This window comes from Perca fluviatilis, chromosome 14, assembly GCF_010015445.1.
Source record: "Perca fluviatilis chromosome 14, GENO_Pfluv_1.0, whole genome shotgun sequence".
In the NCBI taxonomy this organism is placed as follows: Eukaryota; Metazoa; Chordata; class Actinopteri; order Perciformes; family Percidae; genus Perca; species Perca fluviatilis.
Window position 1 is genome coordinate 19,051,743 of NC_053125.1, and position 26,557 is coordinate 19,078,299.

The window sequence follows — 26,557 nt, forward strand, 5'->3', positions numbered from 1 at the left end:
ATCATCATATATGTTTAGAGCTGGAAGTTATTATCAGACCTCAGCCAAAGCAACTTAACAATTAAATGTAGTTATATTTATATATTAATGATAATGAGAAAAAGATCAGGGCTTAAGCAAACAATTGTTATAATTATTGATTCATCTGTATTTGCAGAGTCTAAAGATGGGCATTGCAAATTAGCTTAGGCTATGAATGCTGCATTAAATAAATTCATTTTCTCAATTAAAAGTCCTATAAAATGTTTGAAAATGGTGAAAAACGGCCATTTACAAATTGTATTATAATTTAAATTGCTTAATTTATACAACAAAAAAAAAAGGTCCGGAACCCAAAAATATTCCCTTAACTGTCAAAGAAGAATAAGAAAACCAGCAAATATTCACTTTTAAGAAACTGTAACCAGGAAATTTTGGTATTTTTGCTTTAAAAAAAATGGTAGGCCAATGGCCTACCTGATGGAAAGCCATTTTGTGTCATTTTCAACAGACTGGGGAAATCTTAATAACTGTGTAGTGTTATTTTAAACACAAAAATACTACGGTAACGTGTGTATTTGTAATATCCAGCCTAACTTTTTACACTCTAGCCTAGGTAGTTGCTTTGAAGGTAAGTTAACATTACACCCTGACCCTGGTCTATACATTCAGCTTTAGGGTGTGCATAGGAAATGAGGAAAAAGTTTTAAGAGGAAGATTCCCAATGCTAATGATGAAAAACAACCATATGTCAGCATGGCAACAAAAAAAGCAGTCCTTTCCAGCACACGCTCAGCAGTTAGCCGTGCATGCATTAACGTCACATCTGCATTTCATGGTGAAAATAGCCAGAAAAAAGCACATCATGAGGAAACTGTTTGCATGCAGCCGTTGGACTGTACAGCCTCAGCAGCCAAAGGCCTGAGACCACCAAAGCGTCAATTTATCCACAAGTATATTCACAACCTAACGGTGAATTTACAGTGAATTCACACAAAATGCACGGCATCGACACCGACATACCAAGCTAGCTGGGAAGCAAGCTAGCACCAGTGTTCGGGCAGCAAGAAGGATGAATAATCAACTTGTGAGTTCACAGAATTTGACAGCGATAGGAGGATGGATAGATGGCCTCGGATGGTGAAACACACAGACACATCTCCTTTCTCAAACACACACATTAAGATACCGCTAATAAAGAAAAAAGCAACTATACGTTACCTTCCTGATGCCTCAATTTCAGCTCGGACACGAACATTCATCCTTTTTTCCTGGAGTTGAAACGAGGATTTTTGTTTCCTACACGAGTGGATTTGACATTCTCCTCATCATGATGGTGTTTTCCTTTTTCAGTCCCATTCCTGTGTCAGTGACGTTCACTTCCTGTTTCCCATCCTAACAGCAGCAGCAGCGGCGGCTCCCACCCGCAGTCTCTGTGATGGTAAAACAGGCAAGAAGGAGAACATCCGATCAATAATTCATCCAGTCACGGCAAATCAAACGGCTGGGATCAAACCTAATGCAGTCACTAACTAGAAATGACTACCAGTGCTATATGGTCATGTGTAGTGTGCAGTAGTGGAGGAAGTGCACTGTAAAAGTACTCCCATTACAAGCAGAGGGGTAGGCTACTGCACTGTACTTTTTTAAGGTACTTTACTTGAGTATTTCTATTTTATTCTACTTTGTGCTTCTACTCCACTACATTTCAGAGGGAAATATTGTACTTTTTACATTTATTTGATACATTTAGTTACTTTGCAGAATCAGATTAATTATACAAAATAGAATTAACAAATAAAGTATGATGTATTATTATGAATAAAGATAATACTTTATTGATCCCTTTGTGAAATTCACAAACTGCCCAGCTGTAGCCTATAGTTTAAAAAAAAATCCCAGCCTAACCAGCTGAAATATTGTGGTGTAGGCCTACATATTCATGCATTAATTCTCTGGGGGGAAGCTAGTTAATGCACGTTTAGCAACTACTGTTTATAAAGGTTAGGACTAAACTTTTATGCTCAACAAATTTGAGGTTCTCACCTTGGGCTCTGGAAAAATGGTGACATATTTATGGTAATCAAGATGAATTGATGAGAAAAAAGGTCAGTTTTAAGGCATTTACTTGTTAAAGGTTTTCCCATTTACATAAAGATATTAATCCATAAATATGGTGAACATCAACATGAGTACATATTTTGATTTAAAAATCGAGGGTTTATGTATAAGAGGTATTTGTGATTTTAGGCTATACACAGAAATGACTTGTTTCTGGGCCTCGATGGAGACATTAAACATTTCTTTACCATTTCATTCATTATCACCTTTCTGCACCTCAGAGACACTGATGTGATACCATCAAGCTAAACGAAGAAAGTAATTATTTATTCGTAATGGAAACAGAAGACAAACAAACCAGATGTTTGAGTTTATGATCATTCAGCAGTAACAGTATTTCATTTTAATCACAGAAAAGTTGCAGGTGAATTTGTACATAACCATTCAGTACCACAGATCAACACATATCATATATACATATCAGTACTTTCTTATATTGTTACTAGCCAACAGTACCACCTATTGACCAGTATGAGTAATTAACAGACTCATTTGGTATGAGCTGATTTTCACTTAAAGTGCTCATATTATGATCATTTTCAGGTTCATAATTGTATTTAGAGGTTATATCAGAATAGGTTTACATGGTTTAATTTTCAAGAAACACCATATTTTTGTTGTACTGCACATTGCTGCAGCTCCTCTTTTCACCCTGTGTGTTGAGCTCTCTGTTTTAGCTACTGAGTGAGGCATCACACTTCTGTTCCATCTTTGTTGGGAGTCGCACATGCTCAGTATCTAGGTAAGGACTACTAGCCAGTCAGAAGGAGAGTATGAGGGCGTGCCATGCTAGCAGCTAGGCGAGCATTAGAACGTGTGTTACAAAGTGACGCACTTCGTCACGGAAGTAAAGGCTGGACTACAGTAGAGCTGTTTGGAGCAGTTTGTGAACAGTGTTTTCTGTTGGAGATGGTAAGTCCCTTTGGGGTGGACTTTGGGCTTTTTCACTTTGTAAACCTATTACATGCACAAAAAAAGATATAGAACACAATAGAGGAAAGGGAAAAAGCCAAAAAGCATAATATGAGCACTTTAAGGTGCTCATGATGCATCGTGACAGAAACCTAAACTGAGTTTGAATTTTTCACTTCTCTTGTAGTCAAGTCTTCTCCAGACTGTGATAGAAACCAGTGTCTCTGCGGTGCTGTTGGACCGGCATGTTCTTCCTGGTGCTGCTGACTTTCTCCAGGTCGATCTCCACCACCACCACGCCTGGCTTCTCCCCTCCGCAGTCGGCCAACACCTCACCCCACGGGTCCACCACTAGGGCGTGGCCATAGGATGATCGCTTCTCGTGGTGCTGGCCGACCTGCGCTGCCGCCAGGACAAAACACTGGGTCTCGATTGCCCGTGCACGGAGTAAAACCTGGGAATAAATACATGAAGTTTGTGTTTGCTTGGGTTTATACATTATAGTTATCCTTTTGTTGTAAGCAAGAGTAATCCCAAAAGAATAATGACTCATCTCACCTCCCAGTGAGCAGCTCCTGTTGCTTTAGTGAAGGCTGATGGGTATGTCAGAATCTCGGCCCCATGCCTTTGAAGAGCCAGTGATAACTCAGGGAATCTCAGATCATAGCAGATGCCCAGGCCAACCTGTGGCAGCAAAATAAAAATTGTCAAAACAAAGACACAGAACACGAACAGATCTTAATGTTAAACTACAGTTGGGAAGCCCAAAGTGGATCTAAAACAAGCCTGGACATTTTCTCCATGAAATTCCATCATATAAACAATTATTTGAGAAAGAACGATTTGTCTTTTTGTTTAAAAACCTCTTTCTGTATCTTACACAATCAAAATAAGCAGTTCAAGCCTAGGATGGTTTGACGACTTATAGCCAAAACTTACAATTTCTGATTTTAAAATGTGTGTTTCTTTCCAGTAAAGTGACATTAAAATAAATACAGTATGCCTTCCTTTAAATGGTCCAGTCAAGAACACTTAAAGTGTTTGGGAATACCTCTACTGTTTGCTGGTCTATTTTGGATCATCAACAGTTTTCTGTGACAGTAGGTTTCTCAAACCAATCACCTAATGTGAAAAATGCATGTGCATTTACAGGCCAACTTGGTGATAATTATGTCATAAAAAGACACCTTGCCGATGGGAGTTTGGACTGGAGACACAAGGGAGGGTCCAGGGATGGTGAAGGCACTTTCTTTAAGGGATACGTGTTTTTCTGGCAGTTCCACATCAAACAAATGGGACTTCCTGTAGACTGAAATGATGTCCCCTGTGGGTGCAATGGCAATGTTAGCATGTGTATCAAAAGGAATCATGTGGATCTTAAAAAGCATGTAATAAGCCCTTGAATTAATTTGGATCGTTTTTACGAGTGTGTTTCTGAGAGTGAGAGAATGTAAAGAGAGCTTGTTCAATAAGCAGTACCTTTATCATTAATTATGATGTGACTGTTGTAGATCCGTTTGTCAGACTCCCAATCATGTCCTCGTTCATGAAATCCTCCAAGAGACAGCCAGACTTCCAACTTTCTGGAAGAAGAAGAGGTTAAAATACCGGTTACCAATTATTCACATCTTTCTTACATGAGACGTGAGACAATACAGAAGTAGCTGCCTGATGATGGATTCAGAGTTTTACCAACCAATCTCGCTTGACTACCGAATACATATTTACACTATGTTACAATAAACGTACTGAACCTAGGCTGGTTCCTAAGCTCCATATACTATGGCACACAAGCTATCTTTCTTTTATTTGTTCATTAAGCCAACAGTACATTTTGTCGCAAGAAAAGGTGAAGAAGCGGGAAGCAAAACTCTGTTGACTCTGTATAATTTTTATCTCATGTACAAACATGTTTTTGCTTGGATGGATCCAAAATTTGTCATCATCATCCTGCTCTTAGCCAGCAGCCTACTGAAAAATATCTTCCAAAAGTGTGGGACTGGACAGACTTTTCTTTCAATGTGGAAAGCAGACCCGTTTCCTAGGAATAGAAATGAAGAAAAAATAACTAGTTTGTCTACCTGGCCAGCTGAGTGTATTGTGAGATTGTGTCTCCTGTCAAGCTCTCAGACAGCGACAGCGTCTCCTCTCGACTGGATCCGATGTAGTCGAAGCCCTCGGGCAGGAAGACCATGCTGGCCCCTCGCTCCTTGGCTTCCCTCACCATCTGTTTACAGGCAGAGAAGTTGGCCTCTTTGTCCGGGGTGGCTGTTACCTGACACACTGCAACCACTGAGTGAGGTAAGGTCGACATCCTGCATGGAGAAGAGGTTGTTGACTATGTCCAGTGCACAGAAGCTGTATGACTGGCAAAGATGTCAGGACAACCATGGTTGATCATTAACTGCACTAGTTATTCTGTTGTATATTCATTGTAGAATATTATACAGCTTTGCACCCATGATGATCTTACTAGGATATGGGGACATTTAAATGCAATATCTGAAATATAATCCATACGCACTCTATTCATGCTGACTTCCATCTTAGTCATTGATGTTTTGCAGATATGAACTTTATGGTCACAATACAAATGTAGTCTTTCTCATGAGTTCCTTGCTTAGAGGACCAGCTGTTAGATATCAAAACAATATATCCTTTATTCTGAATAATACACATACCTGTTTTGTAGCTTGATCTGTTTTCTCAAAGCTCGGAGAGAGGCCAAATACTTCGCAGATGTTCCCAAAATGCACCTGACCGTGAACATTAGTCCAAGTGACTCAGACAGCGTTTCACCTTCCCTGTTTAACCATAGACTGTTAATATTAACACAAGTTTGTGATTACTGTATAGCAAACGAAGGATCAGCGAGCTACTTTCTTCTTCTCTGTTGTTTATCAGAGGATAGAAACCAACATTAAGGCACACCACCGCCATCTGTTGGAGAGTGTTTGCTTTTGTCTGACGGCGTGTATAAAAGCAGTGTTGAGTGAAAATGTCCTATTTTTATTGATAAATTAATCCCGCACTTGTGTTGTTATGTATTCTATTTCCCTGGACACTAGAGATGAGCTAATTCATCTCAGTCCGTGGCCATTTTGGAGGCTGATAGTTTGCGGTGCTGCTGAATATTGTATTGCATATTGAAAGGTGTTTCGATAATGTAGTTTCTAGATGCCAGGCAGTGGTGGAAGTAACTAAGTACATTATATATACAAATATTGTGCTTTTTACTCCACTGCATTGATTTGATCATTTTAGTTATTTTGCAGAATTAGATTAATAATACAAAATACAATCAACAGATAATGATGTATTATTACAGGTTAAATTAAGATAAAATAAGACTATTAATCCCCGGGGGGGAATTCACATGCTACCTAGCAGTATATAAAGTAATTAAAATGAGCTCCACTTTTACCAGCTGCAGCCATAGACAGTATATAAGAAAGCTGCAGCCTGCAAGCATAGACAGTAAGCGATTTTTTTACCTACTATGGCTACGCCAAGACCCGCCCTTCATTAGCATTCACACACTACTATTGGCCAGGCGTCCATGCTTAAATGTACAGGTCCTATCCTCTGACCAATCCCCTAACCCTTAACCACTCGAGGTCAAATGCCTAACCCCAACCAATCGAGCTGCTTCGTAGGGCGGGTCTTGGCGTGGCCATAGTGGGATTCGTAATTTTGCAGCCTGCCTGCAACACTAAAGTGATAGTAGATTGGTGGATTTTCACACAGGCACTCACATGAATTTACTATAAACATTCTGCCTGGGGTCCTTCCAAGCGCACCCTTCCAAGATGGCAGCCAACAGTAGCAGCACGGCTGGCAAATCTAGCAACAGCGCCGGTGGAAAACAGTCGGGCCCGTCAGCCGAACAGGTACCCTCACCTTCACCTCAGGCTGCTTTAGTCGGAACACTCGTCGTCGTTGTTGCTCAGTCGTGTCCGGTGAAGCTAAAGCCGCTAATCTGACTCTCAGCTAGCCAAGGCTAACGTTAGCTCCCCCATCGCCATCATTCTGCTTTCTCACCACTTTTGATAACGAGTTTGTCGCTGGTTTGTGCTTCAACAAACAGTTAAATAGGACTTCGGTGAATTTAAATTAGCATACGCCTCTATGGGATGGTGGGCTTTGGTGAATAGGTCTCGCCCAGTATAAGTGTCAGAAGCTATTTTTTTATCAACGAAGACCACCCAACCTCGTTTTACTACTAACGTCACTACTATCAAGGTATACGAAGTATTCTTCTTAAGTAAAAGTACCACGATGTAATACTGTTACAAAAGTCCCACATTCAAAATGCTGCTTTTGTAAACTAACGTGATCAGCTATATACTGAAAGTAGGGCTGCAAATATTAGTTTACATGTTTAATGTCTGCCGATTATTTAATTAATACATTAATATTGGTGTGTATGGGTCTGTTAAATTAAAAAAATACAAAAATTTATACATTTTTAGTCTCTTAAATGTCAGAAAACTCACAATTTCCTACAGCCTAAATTGACAAATTCCTTGATTTTCCGAACCAAAAGTTCAACACCGAGATATTATCATCGAATACTTAAAGAAAACCAGTCAGTGTTCACTCCGAGAGCCTAAAACCAGGGAATCTTTGGCATTTTTCATACAGCTTGTTTTGTCTGAGCAACAGTCATTCAAAAAAAATGATTTACACTGACAGAGACACGTTTTTTTTTTTTGCTGGAATAATATAATAGTTGCATCACTACAGTACTGAATAAAACTAAAGTGTGTGTGTGTGTGTGTGTTGCTGACGGTGTATTTTTGTGTGACAGGTGGTGGCGACATTTCAGAGGATGCGCCAGGAGCAGCGCAGTATGGCTTCTAAATCAGCAGAGTTGGAGATGGAGATCAACGAGCACAGGTTGGAAGCAGATGTTCCCACCAGATGTTCCCACCTCTACAGCCTTTGATTCACTGTCTAATCATTTTATTTTAGATCAAGAAAGACATCTTTTATAACAATCTCTGGCTGACAGAGCCACCATAGATCTGATATTGCTGAGTCTGCATTAGCGTTGATATTTTGTTAACTCCAAACAATGTCGTAAAAATATGTCCTTAAGGCCCTGACACACCAAGGAGACCGTCAGCCAACATTGGGCCGACTTTTGCGGTGTGTCGCACAGCGTCGCCACACGTCTGCCTTTTTTTGGCCGATTCAACATGTTGAAAAGGCACATTGAGATCCGCGTGTTGAATCGGTGGAGGAGGAATAGCCAAGCCATCTGATTGGCTGTTCATCTTGGAAAAACGGTAGTGAGGAAAGCAAACAAATGACTGTGAGAGCGCATACAGAAGGCTCTTCTCATTTTTTCATCTCCTCTGATCAATCCAATACACACAGCTGTCAAAACTGGACAAAAATTACGTTTGAATGTTCCTCCTAAAAAAAATAAAAAAAATAACACGAGTTCGAACGATTGGAATAACAATAATTGTTGCACATTATGTCCTCAAGATGGCAAACGTTTGTACAACGAGATACATAACTACTTGTGTGGGGTGTATTTATTTTAACAATAACATGTCTTTTAAAAGATCGACGTATACCTACACATTACAAAAATGAACTAATGTTAATAAACTAATGTTCTACCGTGATGTTATACCTCTCTCTGAACCGTGGTTGGCGCTACAGTAGATGAACCACGCTAACTAGCCAGGCTCTAAATTAGTCAAATGTAACTGCATGACGTTTCATCCACATGCTCTTGTCACATCGTAGGAAAGCACATTGCTATCGCCCGAGTGACAACTTTGTTTGGCTCATTTTCTGTGTCGCATGAAGGCGTTGTCAGACAGGCATGTTGGGTGGGTGGAAGTAGCAAGCTAACGTTAGCCAGCGGCAGCATGGTCCCTCCGCAGAGAGAAGGAATGACAGCCCGGGAGAGGGACAGTGTGGTTAGCCACCTCCCGGTGTCAGCTGTCTTCCCGGTGGCGAGTGAAGCAGAGGGTTCCTGCCGCTGCGGATTCAGGCATCATAGCGACGTTTGTATCCGGTTTCCCTTTTTGAATGCCGAATAGATTACCGCCGCTTGCGGACATGGAGAGTTATTTCCTCTCACGCAGGCACAGAACGTAAGCTTTAGTCTTTTCGGTGTGTTCAACTGCAATTTTTTAAACAAGACAAAGGCGATGCTACAGTCGGCCTGTGTCGCCACTAATACTTGGCTGTCTGCTTGGGGTGTCAGGGCATTTAGTCACAAATAACAGCACACGTTTCAGTTCAATTACAGTTACCAGACCAGAAAACTGACATGCTGAGTGGATTTTTAGGTGTCATTTTTTTTTTTTTTTTTTAATCCATCCAGCTTAGTAATTGACACCCTGAGGGAAGTGGATCCTTCGAGGAAATGCTTTCGTCTAGTAGGAGGAGTGTTGGTGGAGAGGACTGTAAAAGAAGTTCTACCAGCCTTGGAAACCAACAAAGAACAGGTGATGGAGGAGAAAAGAAAATCAAATGTACTAGTACATTACCTTTCAGATTAGTACCGGATTGTTTAAATATCAATTTCAATTTAAAGTAGCTACTTGAAAGATCAACACTTTCCTTTTAATAGCTGCATATATTTAGCCAGTTAATACCAAATAAGAAGACAACTTGGGGCACAAATCTAAATTTTCTTACTTTCTTTCTCCCACAGATTTCCAAAATAATCGAGTCCATCAACACACAGATGCAGACTAAAGGACGGGAGCTCACAGAGTACAGGGAACGCTACAACATCCGGTTGGTGGGAGAGGGCGAAGGAGAGGCACAAGGCCAGTCGGCAGCATCTTCCAGAGACAGCGAAGGAGGCGGTTCTAAAAGCGGAGCTGGTGTTTTAGTGTCGTAGTTTGTAATAACAGTGGGCGAACTTAGGGCCTTATGATTTCCGCAGTACTGAAAATAGAGTTGGAGTCACACAATCTAGGTTTCAAAATGGAACTTTTCACAGGATGAATTTGGTTTTGGAAATTGTTCTGCTGAACATATTGGTCTTTGTATTGAAGTACTTTGCAACAGGCAAACTCACTATACGTACTGTTCTGCTTGCATATGTGAATGCTAGTGTGTGTGTGTAAAACATTAAGGGTGTTTGTCCTACATCTGCCTTTCAGTGAAGCTGACTTCTTTTTTCTTTTATGTGGCATAAACTAAACAATTCAATTCTGAGCACTTGTCATTTACACATGAGCAAGAAAATATTTCACTGCCTGCCTCAGATTATGGAAACTTTTTTTTCCACACGTAAGATAATTTAAAATATAATTGGCAAGGTGCTGGTTTAAGTTAAAAAAAAAAAAAAAAGAAGGGAAAAAAAGAATTTCAAATGCCTAGAATGTACAAGACTTGATTGCACATAGCTATTAAACGAAAACTAAATTACAGTGCATTTTTAAGTAAACACGCTTTTGCCTTTTGAAACTTTTGGATTTTGGACTTAACTATTTAGAAACTAGAAAGCTGATTTCATAGGGCCCTAAAATAGTTTGAACTTTGCGTAAGTCACCCTTGCCAAGGCAGAACAGATCCTGGAAGGCATTTTGACATGTCATGAGCATGAACAAGATATTATACTGTAAACATGTCACTATAGATCAAAATGAATGTGTCAGCTTTAGTCACCCTTTTTTCTATGAAACATGTTATCACAACTCATAATTGTCTCCACAAGCCATGCACAGAATGGCTGCTGATTTATATTCATCATATGAGGTCAGTTATTCTTCAGTGGTTATTAAAGCTCACTTTATGATGTGACCAGTGAGTGACAAGAAGTCAGTGCTACCACAACCTTAATAAAGCCCTGTCATTGAAAACACAATAAAAGTTGTCATTTTCTTTCTGATCTGTAGCGCATGTTTGAGCTTGGTTAAATTAATTTGTTAACTCGGTCTAAACTGAGGAAACGCAGCCTAGGACCTGATGTGGGCTGTCTGCGCTGTTCATGTAGTTTTAAAGACAAAAAATGGTTTTGTTAATGGTCATAAATTAAAGAATGTCACAACTGTGCTTTTTTTGTATAGTGTCTTAAATCCTTGTTACTGTATGCCACAAAGCCCTTACTGACATCACCACTGTAACTTTTTTTTAGGAAGTTAAACCTATTCAAGCTGTATCCCATGCATGTCTGTGGTAGAGTTCATGTTAAGACTGCAAAAATGTAATGAGACCTGTGGATTGCAAATAATGCAGTCAAATTAAATTGGGGTTGACTGATTTCCATATGTCTTTGTCCTAGATTTGTCTGTCTGCACTGGTGGATGAAAATTAAGCTCTAATAGATATTTTATACAGCCACAGCCTTTGCTTACATTATTTATATTAGGCATAATTTATTCATACATTCATAGTTTTCTGGGGGATTAAGGAAATGGGATTTTTTTAAATGACACCTATTTTTGGCCTAGGTTTTTGGAATACCAGATTTTTTTTAATTCAAAGATAGAAACTGCATAAATTAGTTTTTGTAAATTATAGGGGAGCACTCCCCCTCCATTTACAAGTGTGGTAAGCAGAGATGGGAAGTAACGAAGTACAAATACTTCGTTACTGTACTTAAGTAGATTTTTCGGATATTTCTACTTTACTATTTTTTTTTGTGGCGACTTTTTACTTTTACTCCTTACATTTTAACACGAATATCGGTACTTTCTACTCCTTACATTTTAAAAATTGGCTCGTTACTTTAGTTTTGTACAAGAGGTCGTAATGTCGGAGAATAGCGCGGACACGCGCCTCACACCGCGAGCGGGCGCGTGCGCCACACAGAAAAAAAAGTGAGAAAAAAAGAAAGAGAGACTGCTGTCCGGAGGATAATCAGTTGAGATCGTGTGTGTGCGTCCTTGAGAACTGTGAGTCGTATAACTTATGTTGTCAGTTAATGTAAGCATGTTGTTGTATTGGTCTATAGTTCCTGCACAGTTAAAGTAGGTTAGCTAGTGATTTAGTTGTTTGTGTTCTTCACCTGTTAGCTAGGTTTCACGTTGCTACACGCAACGTCATTCCCAAGCATCAAAAGAGAGAAGTTGTCTCTGTCCGTGTTTTACAGACACACCTGGAGTTTGAAACCAGCATCAGCTTTAAATACTGTCCTAATCTAGTCCTCACTAGCAAGTTTCAAATAATTTCACTGGAGTTACCGTTATTATTTTTCACGTGATCAATACCGAATTCAATCTAATTGGATGGGAATATAATGTAGGCTACGTTGCATGTAACGGACCACTACAAGACGACTCGACAGATTCGGCCGCATTCTGCATTCATTTGCGGCAAATAATTGCAACATGATGGTGGTAACGTTAGCACTAGTAGTATGGACGGCGACATGATTGAAAATGAAGAAAACAGAGATCCCAGAGATTAGGCAGACAAGCAGCAAGACATTCCCAATCATCCCATCTGGCCTTATCTGAGAGAGATGTTTGAGATAGGCTAGGAGGCATCAAGTATGACTCCTGGCCAATGTGCTGTGTAACTCTAAAAGTATGGGGAACTTCTTAATTAATCTATGTTTAGTAATTCATATTGTATCCTTTATTTTCTTTCTATATTTGAGCACACACACATGCATGTAGATTCCTTTAAATGTTAAGGGGACGATTAAAAAAGAGAAACTGGATCTGTGAATTCTCACAGAATCACAGTTGAATTCATATCTTGCTACTCAGTCAGAATCTTATTAAGCTGGAGTCCCAGTCTCTGTCACAATAATCATATATGTGATGTTTGGCAGACATCCATTTAAAATGTAGACAATGGCATATAAAGAGCCTGGTTTTTATGTCCACTGAAGTTTCTCATCTTGCACTCTAGTAACGTGTGTGGTCCAGGTAGCTTTGCATAAAAAGTGGTTGTCATTCGCAAGGCTACTTTTACTTTTATACTTTAAGTACATTTCAAAGCCTGTACTTTGTTACTTTTACTTAAGTAAAGAAGTTAAATCAGTACTTCTACTTTTACCAGAGTATTTTTTAACACAAGTATCTGTACTTCTACTTAAGTACGGGAAGTGAGTACTTTTGCCATCTCTGGTGGTAAGTATACCTTGAGCAAGGCACTTTGCCACTAATTCTACCACACAGGCTATTAATTGTTAGTGCAAGACATACCCTGTTTAAATCTAGGCTTTGAATTTACATGTGTAGGGCTGTAAGAGACTTGCAATAATACCTTTTTCTTGGTTTCTGGAAAATTTTAGTCTTAGGGACGTCCCTCTATTTTTGTTGATGACTAGAAAAACTATGCTGACACGCTATATCTATCTATATAGAGAAAAGTATGATGGTCCATTCATATTTGATTTGATCATTTTGCAAACTATGACTATAATGGTAAAACACTAGACATATGTTGTACAATAAAAAACAAAAATGATTATCGACGAGGATGGGATTCGAACCCACGCGTGCAGAGCACAATGGATTAGCAGTCCATCGCCTTAACCACTCGGCCACCTCGTCTTATGGACTCCCTATTTCCATCAAGTACCTATTCATAGAAGATCATTTCGTGTACCTTCAACATCCTCGCTCTCACGTAAACAAATTAATGACAATAGCCCTTTATTCTCGAGGGACCGTTAGCACTAGTTCAGCTAGCAGTGCTACAGGACCAAATTCGGTGGCGCATTTACTCCGGACATTACGGTTACGTATGGACATGCGCCGCTGTCGCAGCAGCAACAGCAGAGCAGAATGGTAACGTTGTTTTTTGATGGAGATCACGGAAACTACATTATATTCGTCGTTGTATTCGTGCTGTCGGTGGCCGTATGAAAACCGGGGCAGTTATGCCACTAATCAGCAAAATATGCAAGTATTCGTTGCATTTCCAGCCAAATCTGCTCGGCTGCATTGTTAGCATTGTGATAGCAATGTAGGTAATGTTAGCTGGGACGCCTGGACAGAAATAGCCAGCACTCAAGGAACCAGCAGCCTGCTCCGCTGTTTGGACCTGCGTTGTGTACACTAGTTGGCCAGTTTAAGTTTCTCTGGAATGCATCTCTCCAAGAAATGTTCCGTCTTCAAAGTGGTGCTGAGTGCTCTGATGATAGTGGCGCTCCTGCAGCTAATATACCTGTCTTTCTTATCCAAGTTTCACGGTAAGCAGCAGCGGTACCGATACTCTGAGCTCTTTGGAGGCTCTGGGGGCAAGAAAAATGGGCACCCCGAGAAAAACTCGCGGAAGGAGCGTCTGAGGTACTCGCTGTCTACTGGTGGGATCTTTGACAACAGTGGTCAGTACCGGGTGTACAAGAACTTGATCAAAAGTGATTTCACCACAAATCAGAAACCAGGATCCGACCCCAGCTCCAATGTCCTGGCTTTAGCCACACACACAACCATCAACAACCTGCATCACCTGGAATCTCTTCTGGGAAGGTGGCAAAACCCTCTCTCTGTGGCCATATTCGCACATGGACAAGATGTCAGGTTTGCCACAGCTCTGGTCTATGCTCTCAGCTTCTTCTGCCCTCAGATTCAATCTCTGGTGGACTTCCACTTGGTCTGCCTCTCTGGGGAGATGGCCAGTTTCCCTGAGCAGGACCGTGATCATTTTGCAGGGCTTGAGGACTGTGCCTCTGTGTTCTCCAGACTGGAGACCCACAGAGATACATACAAGAACTATGCCATCAGTGGAAATGTCTCCTACCCCAACAATCTTCTTCGTAACGTTGCCCGGGGTGGCACAGAGTCCTCCTACATCCTGGTCATTGACATCGACATGATGCCGAGCGCTGACCTGCACCAGCAGTTCTTGGCCCTGATTATGAGGCGTGAGTCAGTTAGTGATGAGGTATTTGTGTTGCCTGCCTTTGAGATCCGCCACGCCCGGAAGATGCCTGCCAACAAGGCAGAGTTGGTTCAGCTCTACCAGGTTGGTGAAGTCCGGCCTTTTTATGAAGAGCTGTGCCCTCGCTGTCAAGCCCCCACTAACTACTCCCAGTGGGTCAACAGCCACGTTAGAGAGACAGGCACCCTAGAGGTTGCCTACACGCTCACCTGGGTGGACCCCTGGGAGCCTTTCTACATCGGGCCCCACACTGTGCCCCTCTATGATGAGAGCTTCAAGCAATATGGCTTCAATCGTATCAGCCAGGTTTGTACAAATTTCAACATTAATGTGTGAAAGTTGATTTTTGACTTGAAATCCTAGTTTGATTACAAAAAAACAACTCCATGGCCACATACCAGCTGAGGGAGACAAACGAATGAAAAGGCAGAACCAATAAGTCACTGAGCTTTATTATCATCAAATCCCACGAAAATACCAAAACCAACAAAGCATTGGAACGTCTAATAGTTTCTGACAATAGGGAAAGTTGACAATAGAAAAATTTAGAATTTCACCAGCCTTGTTCATTCAATCGCTTTCAACCATTTGAGTACATTTTCATTCTGGGAAGAACATTGTCGAGCTCGAAAGACATGGAGATTTACCAAGCAGTAAAGGTCTAATGAAAGATGCTTTTGAGTTGCATTATGGGAATCATAAGATCCAGTGTTTTTGGAGTTTGGCCCACTCTCAGGACTCAAAGTCAGGACGTCTCGGCCTCTGCTGCCTCAGTTTTAAACTCTCGCAGGTCCCCCCAACTTTATGAAAGCACAATACTGAATCAGTGGAATGCTGATTTATTTCTATGGCAACATCTCTACACCCTGGTCCATCTCACCTCCCTTTACCCAGTCTTTCTGACACATCTTAACTCATCGCATGATGAATGCTGTCCAAAACCTATATACCTATACCTTATTCATTACATCTCCCTGACCTTGCTCTACCAATGTTCCATGCCATATTTCTTAAACATATTTCATCTCTTCCTCCTTGTTTCCCCTTTTGTCCTTGCTGTCACCTTTTTTTTTCTCACTTTTCTGCGCTCTGTACAGTCTGTCTCATCTCATCACTTCCCACTTCCACGTCTGTCATCTCATCTTGTCTTTTTTTGTCTCCCTCCAGGCCTGCGAGCTTCATGTGGCCGGATACAAGTTCTCGGTGCTGAGCTCAGCCTTCGTGGTACACCGGGGCTTCAAGATCCAGGGGGAGTTCCACGCCAGGAAGGACGAGGAGAATAAACGCAACCGGGTTCTGTTTCGCAGCTTCAAAGAGGGCCTGAAAACCAAATACCCATCCTCCAATCGACGGTGCTGAAACAAGAAAAGCAGTAATACATCCTGCCTCTGTCAGTCTCTAATCAGTCTTCTGCGGTAATGATGGATGGACATTGTTCATTTTAACCAGATTTAGCTTCCAGTCAGGCTCTCCTCTGCCTAAAATGTCCTATTTTTTTTCCTTAGAATTTTTGTGATGACAGCACAGTATGAGTTTAATCTAATTCAACTCTTGGGTGTATTTCAAGTCCCTCTAAAAGTGAACAGCAGGGAAATGTTCTTTGTGGATTTCTGAGAGCCTCCTGCTAGTTGGGACTGAAAGTAAGAAATGATCATTCAAGACTGACAAAACTGGCGAGCGACTTTTTGAATCAAATGCAAATCCAAAATCTAGATGCCATTTGATCAACGGTAATGTAGCATACAAGGTACATTTTCAAAATATTTTTGAGCTTGTCCAGACACAAAAATAGACACAAATGTGACCGCAAGATTCAGTCTACCTATTCACCCCGAAAGATTTTCTAAGAAACAAAAGACCTAATTTCACCTAATATGTACTGAAACAGTTCACAGGTTCTACATTTTGTGACAGCCGATCAAAAATTGCCTTGTTCCTCAAAGTCCAACTGAAATCACATGTAGTTATCCCTCTTTGCTGTCAAAAGCAATGTCAAATGTATAGTTGATAGTTTTTATTATATAAAGGAAGAAAAAAAAGGGTATTTCTATCCCAAAGATAGAACTGTGACGTTGCAAATATGGTTTAAAATGAAACAAAATGACTGGCTGTATGATTAGGAATCAATGATGTTGTCTGACCACCAGGTGGCAACAGGCACTTGAGTGTTAAGTGCAGAGTTGCAGTATATATATATTTTAGCCTGAAGTGAGTGTTTAAAAACACTATAGAACAGAACACCGGGATTACACAACACCAGTCTTGTTTTGCGCTCAGGGGGATGTGAATTTGCTCCGCGCCACAACTGTCAGCACATTTCAGACATTCTAATTACCCTGTGAGTGTTCTTGCCTCAAACTGTCTGAAAAGAGATTACTCACAAGTCAAGAGGACAGCAAAGCACTGGGAAACTTTACATAGAACAATGTACAACACTATGATTTCGCCAGCACTGTGGAAAACTACTGTATTATAACACGATTGATCGGACGCCGTCAGTCGGTTAGGTAATCTAGAGTTAGGGGTTTTCTCCTGAAGTAGAATATAGGACGGGGCCAGTGGGCTACAGGTAGAAATGTAGCAAGGTTACAAATACTGCACAATGTAAATATAAAACACGAACTAAAGCAGTCTGTGTTGTCAAAAGGATTTCTGTGGAATTGTCCATCTCAACACCACTAGTAAACAATTGATCTTAAACTCTTGTATTATTCTGTAACCTACTGGTACATTCAGCACATACAGTATTAAACCTTGATTACCACTCTTGTCATATAAACAGCATATGTACTGCAAATTATGCATATACAAAAAAACTGTTTGGTTAGTTTTAAGTGTTGATATGTAATTGTGGCTTTTAAAAGGAGATTTAAACAGGTTTTCCCTCCTTACTTGTAGTGTTTATGATCTATTTATTGTGAAATGTTTTCTTTCAACTGGAATTGGTTGAACCTTTTTTTTTTGACTCCAAGCAGGAAAACTGTAGCACGGAATTGTGATGCGAAAATGTGGTTTGTTATGGTACATTTTTATTTTAGAACCACTATAACATTTTTATTTGGTGTTTTGGAAGTGAGAACAATTTCAACAAATGATCTTGTGTGATGATGTGATGCTTTACTTTTTTGTATTTATTTTTTCTTTTGTGTTAAAATATAATGCCCAATTGGTATTGTTGAATTTCTATTAAACCTACTGGAAGACTGTTATGTGACCCATAACTGTCACTTATTGTCCTTTTTAATTATTATACAATATACAGTCAGTAGTTACAACTACCGAACAACGTCCCCAGTCATCAGGAAGCTCTTTGAGCACTTTGGAAATCCAATCGATTAACTTCACCAGAGGCATTTGTAATGACAATCTCAGTAGTGTTTCTTAAATAGGAGGCGAAGAGGCTTAAAGGCAGGACAGGCCAGGAACTACAGAGCTTAATGTCGAGAAACATGTTCCTAACTAACAGAATACATCAGATTTTACTCATTTTAGCTTAAATTGTGTCTGAAGTGATGTACAACTTTGTAGTTTTGTCTTTGTGGTGGGTCATTCACAGAGAAAAACAAGATATCAGTAGGAGTATCATTTACCAAGCACTTGACACCGTTGACATGAACCTGTGGTGTAAAATAGCTTAAGATGGGGGTTTAAAGTCATCCCTGCACCAGTAGCGTGTGGTTGGTGATTACAGGGTGAGTCGGGATAGCATCCAATTAAAAGCTCCTATTAAGTAATTAAGATCTGTATTAAAGTGGACTTTAAGGAGTTCTCAGTAAGGTTCCTGTTTGATATGAATTACTCCTGTAATGGCGTCCAAACAGCTACGCCACCTGAGTAAACTGCTAATATTTATTTCTGAAAAACGTTTCAATATATCCTATTTATCATCTCTGTACGACAAAAGTTTTAAAAAGTTTACGTTGAAAATTAAAAACATCTGTGTTTGCGTAACTTCAAAGTTTCCCAAGTGCTGATCGGTGAAGCCATCTGTTAGTAAAGTAGAGCACGTGTGACATTTGGCACTTGAAAACTGTCCAAGGGACTGTGGCATTTTGTGGCTAAGCCTCCATTATCGGGTTAATGTTGAGCCAGGCATGCGAGAGGTCGTTGCACGCAACTCCATGCTTTGGCTTTAGACAAACTTTAGTTTGATGCACCTAATCATCATCCACCTGATCAACTTGTGTGTTGTTTGTAAATATCTATCACTTTTGCTTTCTGGTCTATTTATCACACCTTCATCTCCAAACGTGCTCTTACTTCAACTACAAGCATGTACTGGCCAATTTAAAAAAAAAGAAAAAAAAAAGAGAGAAGAAGTTTTTTCCTGTATTGTTATCTAACCTCTTTCCACTCTCCTTAGAGCTACATGAAGACTTTTTCTTACAAGGTTTATGTAAAATAATCAAATTAAAAATGCTACTTAAAGTAATTATTTTCCTGCAACATACAAGTCCTTGAATGAGCTGTTGGTTTTCATCCAAAAAAATAATACTCGTCATGTTTTGTCTACCCATGGTATTCTTCTCCCCATTTCCCCATGTCCTGGGAGTTAATAATGTGGCAGAAGGTGCAGAAATGTTAGGAGGGGGGGGTGGCTTGCGTGGATCAGGAGAGGCAGGTTTGGTGAGGTAAAGTGGGGTTATATCGACAGCTTTGGGGGAATGGAGGCTTATCTGGGTCAGAGAGCTTTACAACATAAGCAATTAGGGCTGCCCTCTCTTGTGTACGCTAGCAGGAGGGAGGCCTCCCGCCATCTAGATTAGCTGCCCTGCTAAGGCCAGGAGAGCTCCACGGCTTCTGGACGATGGAAGGAACCAGCTGGATGGCGAGATGAGTAGGCGGTGGGGGGTTCCTCGAGAGGGAGGGAGGAAAGGATGAGGGAAACAAGAGCAAGGGGTCAACATGCAGGCGTTGTAGACATACAGGCCCTTCTGGGTCAGTGGATGGGTGACAAATGAAGGAGTCACTGACCCATACTGATGAAAGGAATTTGCAAAATAAAAATGTGGTTACAAATTGGTTGTTTGTCCACTGTAGCATGTTTAAAAGCAGTTTGAATAGAAAAGGACTATAGAGGATGTTTATGCCACTCAGCTTAACATCAGTGATTTCTTCTAATGAGCCACTTGACTGGAAGGATTTGCAAATGATTAGGCCAAATGGTTGAAGAGATCTTTACAATTAATCAAGGAAAGATTGTTAACTGAAGTGTCTCAAAGGGGATTTAGAAAACATTATATCAGAATACTAACTTACAAATAGGTTACAATTACACAAGTGTGTATTTTTTCCACACAATAGCTTTCAGCAGCACTATGACAAATGTCTCTCACCCAAAAGTATAAATATTAGTGGGTGGGCATGAAAATCAACATTTAACTGCTACTCCCTAAACTTTGAGGTATAAAACACATCTGTCCATGCAGTTTGAGACAAATGTGAATTTAGTTATAGATACTATTTGACTGAGGTCTGGTGTTAGGACATTAGGACAGGTTTACAAGGTTATGAAAACTTACATTTTCATGATCAGTTAAGGTTAATGTTTTTAATTAATCAATAAATTGCTCTATTGAATGTCAGAAAACAAGTGAAATACAGCATTCACAATTTCCTAGATTTCAAGATATCTCCTATTTGATTATATTGTTCAACCAACCATCCAAAATCCAAACATATTACAATATTACACTTTATAATGACATAAAACAGAGCTAAGCAGCAAATATTCACATTTGAGAAGAATGATTGATTAAATTAAATTATCTGTCATCGACTAAGTTTCAGCATTAGAAAACTGTGGGTTGAAGTCCCAGTTAACAGCTGCAAGTAACGATTATTTTCACTATTGATCAATCAGTAAAAAAAAAAAAATGCTTTTGAGAAAAAAAAAGAAAAAAAAAGAGCCTGGTTTCACATCCTCAAATGTCTTGTTTTGTCCAACAAATAGACAAAAAAACTCTACAATGCCCCCACCTAGTAACACCTTGCTTTCTTCCTTTACCTCCCCTCTTCTCTTCCTCATACATGTGAAGTGTGTGATGGTAATTACATGCAGGTGAACGTCGACAAAGGCTACAACAGATTGTAACCACACGCTGAGCACGTCTCTCTCTGAGAGGCAGCAATCCGTTTCACTTAAAGGGGTGATAGAATGCAAAACTGATTTTACCCTGTCATAGTTGAATAACGACAGTTCGGTGGGTAAATAGGACATACATAGAAGCTCAAAATCCCATTGACACCCCTTTACTATGAAAATCTCATATTTTGAAACTTCCGCTGAAAACGGGCGAATCCCAACAAAGCTAGTTGCTTACGTAAGCATCTCAAAACCTGTACTTTTGTCACGCCCATGGGTGTATTAAGACAACGGTCACGCCCCAACATTTACATAGGCTACACAACTGACCTGAGATCAGGTAGTCTTCTGAATCTAGCTAGGTCACGCAGATCTCTGCTATTCCATTACAAAATTCACTTCTGAAACTTTTTTATGCGAGAAATCAACTATGTAAAGCTCAAATATGGGCCGTTTTACGAAAATGGATGGCTAATTGCAAAATTTTGTCCGACTGTGTGTCGGAGTTTAGCAGCCGGTGCTGCCTGGGTTGCTACATCGCCGCCCTGCCTGTCCTCCGTCACAGACCACGGCCGTGGCTGTAGCCGATTGAGCTTCGGCGCGGCCGGTGCTCAATACCCATGCAAACTCACCCTTTCCTGGGTGACTGGAACTACCACACGCCGCTGCCCTGACAGAGCTCCAGGGCCTGCAGCTGGCTGTTCTCCCTCCCCTCTTCCTGCTACCAGCCAGCCGGTGAGTGACTGAGAGCGCGGTCAGCGAGCTTGTTACACCCGCAATCTCTTACCGCAGCCTGCAGGTTCCAGTTAATCTTATAATGGATATGTGTGTTGAGTTATTTAAACAAAAAATCGGGGAAATAAACGCCTCTTGTCCGCAAGTCTCACTGATAGAGCCGCGGTGAGCTGGAGTCCATCAATGAGAGCTAGCTAGCCTCCTCCTAACTCTGACATTCACAAAAATGCATTCAATTGAAATCCGAAATCGGACAAGTGTTAGCTAAGCTTTGTAAGACCTTGGGGTAGATGTTATATAAGTGGTATGACAAAATTCAAACTGTAAATATATTATAGTTATGCCGAAAGTGTAGCTAGCTAGCTGCGATATTTCCCCATTGTATTGAATGAGACATTTAGCTAGTTAGCTAGCTGTTCCTCCTAACAAGACCCTGAGTTCATAAAAATACCTTAAATTCAAATCGGACACAAAGTTTGTTTTATAAGACATTGGGGTAGAAGTTATATAAGTGGCGTGACGAAATTTAAACCGTAAATATATTATAGTTATGCCGGCAGGCGGCCGCGGAGCCCCGTAGTGCAGTATCCACAAAGGGTGACTTTGCGCTGGGTATGGAGCCAAGCAGGCTGCCACTTTCTCGTCAGACTGTGTGGAGCTCCTGAAGTCCGACACGTCTTACCAAATTTGCAATTAGCCATCAATTTTCGTAAAATGAGAAAACGATTTGAGCTTTATATAGTCTTTTTTTATTCTCGTATAAAAAAGTCATTGCAGTGTCTGGAATATGAGATTCTGTTGCGTCTCTAATGTGTGTGTATTGGGGATTCGCTCAACCAATCAGCGCGCATCTCTAATGTGTGTGTATGGCGATTCTCTCAACCAATCAGCGCGCGTCTCTAATGTGTGCGTATGGCAAGTCGCTCAACCAATCAGCGCGCAGCTCATCTAAATATTCATGACCATACCATATTTGGAAGAAAATCTCTTGTTACAAATAGGGCCAAAACACAGGGATGCATAAGGGCCAATAAAATATCAACCAGGCCATTTTCTGCCCAACCAATGTTACATACCCCATTAGGAGACCATAAGGAACAGTGTGAAATACCCTATATAATAATTCTATCACCCCTTTATACAAGTGAAGGCTTAACTACCATCAATGCCAGCTTTGGGAGAGGTTTACCTGTCTACTTACTGATAAAAAAGCTTCTAAGGCAAAGGGCACTCATCACTCTCCCAGACTGCCCGCATTTTAAATGTATCCCGCTAAAGCCAGACTATCCGGGTTGGAGTACCGAAGTAATGAGACGTGACACTGCCCGGGGGAAAGAAAAGGAGGCCTAACAGATATAGGTAATCCTTCTCACCAAGCTCTTAGCCTCCCACCCCTGCTGTTACATGAACTCAGCGGGAAACGACACAGCAGTCGTGTTCACAAAATATATATATATATACACACACACACACACACACACACACACACACACACGAGTAATCATTAAAGGTCATCTTACATACAGTTTACATAGAAGCTACGTCATGCCGTGCTGCAGAAAATTACACACACCCCCACAAAGTGAAGCACTATCACAACCACACATTGGTGTGGTGTGGTGATTGGGGTGAGTTAATTCTAACTGAAATCTCATTCGAGATTACCTGAAGGATTTCACTGCTACCATCATGCCATGCTACTGCTGTGATGACCAAAGACCAAATCAAATATGTTGTCTATCAAAAGTAGCACTAAAAATTCCAGTTAAATGATTTTACTAAAAAGAAGCTGCTTTGATATCAACCAATCTGAGCACTTACTCTAGTTAATATATTTAATATAGCAGTTGTAATACATGAGATTAAGTGGGATTTATATGGCAGATTAAATTATAGTTGAGCGGTCAGCCCTTGTATCAAAGGATCACACAACATGACAAAATCAATATAAGCTAGTAGTGAAGGGTGACTGTTTGTTTTCACTACTTGTTTTATGAATGTTTGAGGGTGCGTATAAAAACACCTGTTGAACCACAGTCAGTGCTAACAGAAGTCAATGGGATAATTAGTGAATATGCTTTCCAATGAGAATGGCATTGACTCTTTATGATTATTGACATAATTATAAAGCAGTACATCTTATATGGCACTCTGGAAGGAATTGGTGTATTGGTACATGTATTTAACTGGTTAGGACACGACTCCACGGCCTTCATAGAGAAAACCTGTCATAGAGAAAACAAAGTGCTTAGTGCTTGCTATATTGTTTCTTAATGTGTGCATAGTTTTGCAATATATTTAGACCAATACTGACACTTTTACTTTTCTTTATATTTACTCGCCGACAATATACATATTTAAAGGTGCTCTAAGCGATGTTGGGTGACGTTACTTCTTGTTGACGTTCAAAGTACTTTCAAACAAAACAAAGACTAGCTCGCTCCTCCCTCCTCCTCATCCCGTTCCCTCCCTTCTGTGATTCAGCGCACACTGGAACACGGTTTGTGTATGTTTGCGTGGTCCAGGTTGGACCACTTTGTTTTTGTTGGCGTGTGTGGACCCTGGGCTGTCTATAGAGACCGCGTTCTTTTACAGTATGTTTAGGGGACCGGCAGCTTGCGAATAGTGAGGAGATGTTTGCTGTATGTGACAAAAAATGTTGTAGCCTAAAAAACGCGTGACATCGCTTAGAGTACCTTTAACTCCATTAGTTTTTACAGCCAGACTTACAAAACAAGAGGCACTTTTTATTTGTTCTTCAAAATAAAAAAATGCAATCTTTTGTTTCCCAGCTGTATTGAAAATCTACTGAGTTGTGACCCCAAAACCACAGTGCATATCAAATAAGGAATTTTGTGTACTATTCCACTTCTGAGGAAAGCCCAATTATTGTTTTCCTTTTTGTGGAAGTCCATCTCATATTCATCTGAGTTCCTCATACAGAGGTTTTTTGTAATTGTAGAAATTTACAAATTACATTTCATTGAGCACACAGCCCAAATGTACTGCATTGAATTAGTTTACAGAAAGATCAGAGTGCAAGTTCAGCCACAAAACAGGAGAACCAGTACACACTGTGTTATGCTTCAACAATTCCAGTTAAGGTACTTCCTGCAAGAAGAAAATGCAATTTTACCTTTTTTTCCCAGTGGTAAAACTAAGGAAACTACCATATTGTTTTGGACACAGTATGGCACAAATCCCTATAAACAATTGTTACACAAAATACTCAGGGAGGGAAACACATGCCTTTAACACACCATCCTCTCTCTCGTGCTTGATGGGTCATGACAAAATTGTCCATAGTGGCACGCCCATGCAGACATGTACTCTTGTCTTGCAATCCCATTTTCCTGACTTCTCCTAAAATCCTTCTCCCAATGCTTCTTCCCACCTGACATCTGCGCGGCCTTTCTGTCGAGGATGGGCTGGGCCGGGCTGGGCTGGGCCGGGCCAACCAGAGAGGATCAGGGGGAAGCAAGTTACCAAAGCAGGAATTAATGAGCATTATAGTATTAGGTAAGAATAAGTCCCACCTTAAATCCTTCAGGATTCCTGAACAACTCCACTAACACCTGTTACATGTGATGATGGTGGGAAGGAGCAGGAAGAGAAGGGTTTTATGATGAAGTCTGACAGGGTTTGTTCTAAAACTGTTTGTTCTACATTTGTCTTACATAAAATCACATATTTCTTCATCAGGACACTAGACAAAAATACTGCTTACTTGTTTGTTTTTTAAATATAATTGCAGACTCATGCATAGTTTGATATCAAAGGTATTTATTGTATTTACAAGCTGCTCTGGTTGTGTCATTTCGTGTCAGAAACTTAGTTTAACTAAAAATAAAAATGAACAATAATCAAGATTCAATGAATGGTTAAATCTATTAATAACAGCAGCTGAAACCACTGTCACAAATCAGATATGAAAAAGGGTTTGTGATACTAATATGTATAGTCCTGGTAGTACTTTAACAAAGACTAGGGTTAAATCTACAGTGCTGTCAATAAAAATACATACATGTATACACAGTTTAGGAGAGTGAAAACTGAAAACGTTTTTTTTTTTTTAAATATCTCAACACCACAGGGACGACGAATTTCCCTATAATTTCCCTCATCTCATTCTTTCAAACAAACTTAACAACAGTCTAAGTCTGGGACATTAAGTGTTTCCAGGCTATCCAAGTCTAAAAAAAAGGTCCCATTTTTACTTAGCCTGTTACATCCCCTACTGTGTCACCCAGACAGTCAGCTCTCAGTAGCTCTTCAAAGCCCTACGACCACAATCAGACGAGAAAACAAATCAGTGAGCAGTGATTTGCCGGGCTATTTTTTAAAGGCTTAAATTAGAGTTTGGCAGCTAACCGTGATCTTGTGGTAAGCTGATCCTTCAAACAGCAAACGTGATACTGTCTGGGGGTGGTTCATTCTACTGGAGGGAACAACAACCCAATCCACTGGTTTATCATACCTGCAACATCTCATTTCACAAATAACCTCCAGACAGCTTTTCACTTCACACCTTCAAGTGTAAAGGAGTTTGTTACTCTGACTCACTTATTAATTCACGTCACAAAACCACCAGGCGCTGTGACATAGCACTACATAAAAGAAGTGAATCAGTTTACATGCCACAAGATTGGTGACTTTCAAGAGTCTCCTTCTAAGTTCATGAAACTTTTTGTATACAACGTCATTATTACCTGATCTTATTTTAATCTATTGGCTCTTTTAACAAAATATGGGATAACAAGCTCTTGGGGTTAGATCATGTACGAATGATGCACATCTTGAAATGTTTATAAACCCGAATTTACTCATTTCAAGTAAAGGGCCTTCAAGTGACTTAAAAAAATATAGATTAACAATGTATTCCCTTGACCATAACATAACAACAGG

The 26,557-nt window shown here is 40.3% G+C and overlaps 4 protein-coding genes and 1 non-coding gene across 9 annotated transcripts in view; 2 read left to right on the top strand and 3 right to left on the bottom strand.

The window, feature by feature from the left end:
* clcn3 (chloride channel 3) overlaps positions 1-1,353 on the bottom strand; it is a 38,304-nt gene extending 36,951 nt beyond the window's left edge. For 4 of the 5 annotated variants that reach the window (XM_039822024.1, XM_039822028.1, XM_039822030.1 and 1 more), the window contains exon 1: positions 1,201-1,351. Coding sequence is in view for 1 of the 5 variants with exons in the window: in XM_039822026.1 (XP_039677960.1) it covers positions 1,201-1,237 (37 nt within the window). In the remaining 4 variants the exon portion in view is untranslated. Of the gene's footprint in view, positions 1-1,200 lie in introns of all 5 variants that reach the window. The other variant, XM_039822026.1, reaches the window with a different exon arrangement.
* A 1,680-nt stretch (positions 1,354-3,033) lies between these two features.
* On the bottom strand, positions 3,034-5,932 carry nit1 (nitrilase 1). Its single transcript, XM_039822033.1, has 6 exons — positions 5,694-5,932; positions 5,094-5,327; positions 4,492-4,595; positions 4,200-4,336; positions 3,571-3,696; positions 3,034-3,466 (listed from the first exon to the last, which is right to left on the bottom strand). The coding sequence occupies exons 1-6, from the start codon at positions 5,780-5,782 to the stop codon at positions 3,200-3,202; spliced, it is 957 nt and encodes a 318-aa protein (XP_039677967.1). The 5' UTR covers positions 5,783-5,932; the 3' UTR covers positions 3,034-3,199.
* An 836-nt stretch (positions 5,933-6,768) lies between these two features.
* On the top strand, positions 6,769-11,046 carry pfdn2 (prefoldin subunit 2). The gene is made up of 4 exons (XM_039822034.1): positions 6,769-6,902; positions 7,823-7,911; positions 9,362-9,485; positions 9,695-11,046. Exons 1-4 carry the CDS (start codon positions 6,822-6,824, stop codon positions 9,884-9,886), a joined length of 486 nt encoding a protein of 161 aa, XP_039677968.1. The 5' UTR covers positions 6,769-6,821; the 3' UTR covers positions 9,887-11,046.
* A 2,371-nt stretch (positions 11,047-13,417) lies between these two features.
* On the bottom strand, positions 13,418-13,499 carry trnas-gcu. The gene has a single exon. It is a non-coding gene; the product is annotated as a tRNA-Ser (tRNA).
* Positions 13,500-13,591: 92 nt separating this feature from the next.
* b4gat1 (beta-1,4-glucuronyltransferase 1) lies at positions 13,592-18,050 on the top strand. The gene is made up of 2 exons (XM_039822032.1): positions 13,592-15,138; positions 16,000-18,050. The coding sequence occupies exons 1-2, from the start codon at positions 14,035-14,037 to the stop codon at positions 16,189-16,191; spliced, it is 1,296 nt and encodes a 431-aa protein (XP_039677966.1). The 5' UTR covers positions 13,592-14,034; the 3' UTR covers positions 16,192-18,050.
* The last annotated feature ends 8,507 nt before the right edge of the window (positions 18,051-26,557 follow it).